A 1,939-nucleotide genomic window follows, 5' to 3' on the forward strand; every position below is an offset into this window, starting at 1 on the left:
GGGTGGGAGGAGGGGGAGGGAAATGGGAGGCTGGGAGGAGGTGGAAACTTGTTTTTTTTTTCCTTTTCTCAATAAAAAAAAAGAAAACAATTATGTCAAAAATCAATGTGAGAAAAACTGTTGGAAATATTAAAAGGAAGTGGTGTGTTGAAGAACATTCATTGTTATCGAATATCTTAAATTTCTACTTAAATTACTTTAACTGATACATCATTGAACATGGAAATCAAAGTACAATGAGAAAATGTTGCAGGTACTTAATTAAGAATGTAAGGATTTGAGATCATATTAGATATTACGTCTTCTGTTATACATTTCCAGGATCATTTATGCAAGGAAAGGAGGAAGATATAGGTAGATGTCAGGACAATCTTTCCTAATTTAACTGCACCACTACACCCCTTCCCTTTCATGTACTGAACAGTTATATAGCATGCCGCTTCATGTAGGTTATGTAATAAGGAACACATTACATAAAATATTGACATCCTTATGTTTATTACATGAAATTAGTTAAAAATCCCAAGTACTACCATGATAAAGAGATTTTGTTACTGAAGATAACTCTTCTCAGGGCCCCCTTAATGTCTCTGTTCCTCAGGCTGTAGATAAAGGGGTTCATCATGGGTGTCACCACTGTGTACATCACAGCCATGGCAGTTTCTTTTACAGCAGAGTTATTAGTTGATGGACATAAGAATAGACCGATAATTGTCCCATAGAAGAGAAACACCACAGACAAGTGGGAGCCACAGGTGGAGAAGAGCTTTCGGAGACCCTGGGTAGAATGAATCTTGAGAATAGAAAAGACAATCCTGACGTAGGAAACAACAATGAGTGCAAATGGTATTATACCAATGAGACTACTCATGATCAATAACATTAACTCATTAATGTAAGTGTCCGAGCATGCCAGCTTCAGGAGAGCCAATACATCACAAAAGAAGTTGAGAATCAAGTTTTTCTCACAAAAAGACAATCTAGCCATAAGCACGGTATGCATCATGGCATTGAATGTGGCCAGCATCCACATTGGCAACAATAGACAAGCACAGAGCTTGGGGCTCATGATGCTGGTGTAATGAAGTGGAAAGCAGATGGCCACATACCGGTCATAGGCCATTACAACAAGAAGGAAGCTCTCCATGTCTCCAAAAAACATTAGAAAGTACATTTGTGTCAGACATTCTGCATAGGTAATGGTTGGGTCGTGGTTCTGCATGTTCTGCAACAACTTGGGCATTGTGACAGAGGAGAAGCAGAGGTCAGAGAAGGACAAGTTGCCGAGAAACAAGTACATGGGTGTGTGGAGATGGGAGTCCAGGAGAATGAGGATGAAGATGAGGAGGTTACCCAGGACAGTGGTGAGGTACATGGCCAGGAACAGGGCATAGAACAGGTGCTGGTGCTCTGGGGAGATGGGCAGGCCCATAAGGAGGAATTGGGTGATGATACTTTGGTTGTTTCCAGTCATGATCTAACTCCAATGACTTCAAGAAAAATTGTGAACAATTTTATACTCTCCCCATGGTTGATTGTATATGAGATAGATCGCTTCTGTTCTTCAATATCATTTGTTTACCTTAAAAAGAATATTATTTTCTTTTTCTTATATTCTTTGATTCACAATAGTATAGAAGAACTTTAATCTCTTCAGTTCTTTGGATGTCCTTGATAGGCAATGACGTGCTAACTCAATCCCATATGCACTCCTGATCCTCCCCCAATCTGTCTCCATGTTCAAGTGAAACCAGACATGTTTCTGAGACACACATTGTGTGTTGCATGTTCTTTAATATTTGTTCCATCAAAGTTATTGTTATCTCTACACCCAAGTATTTTTAGTCTTTACAACCATCAATGACTTTGCTTAATTTCACCTTTACATGTTATAATAGTATAGTATAGTCGTTTCTTTTTTTTTTTTTTTTTTTTTTTT

The 1,939-nt window shown here is 38.4% G+C and overlaps 1 protein-coding gene across 1 annotated transcript; it reads right to left on the minus strand.

Annotated features, from left to right (window-relative positions):
• Positions 1-529: 529 nt before the first annotated feature.
• On the minus strand, positions 530-1,474 carry LOC102002549 (olfactory receptor 1496-like). The gene has a single exon (XM_013347161.1). It carries the CDS (start codon positions 1,472-1,474, stop codon positions 530-532), a length of 945 nt encoding a protein of 314 aa, XP_013202615.1.
• Between the last annotated feature and the right edge of the window lie 465 nt (positions 1,475-1,939).

The sequence above is a fragment of the Microtus ochrogaster genome, chromosome 7 (assembly GCF_000317375.1).
Source record: "Microtus ochrogaster isolate Prairie Vole_2 chromosome 7, MicOch1.0, whole genome shotgun sequence".
NCBI lineage: Eukaryota > Metazoa > Chordata > Mammalia > Rodentia > Cricetidae > Microtus > Microtus ochrogaster.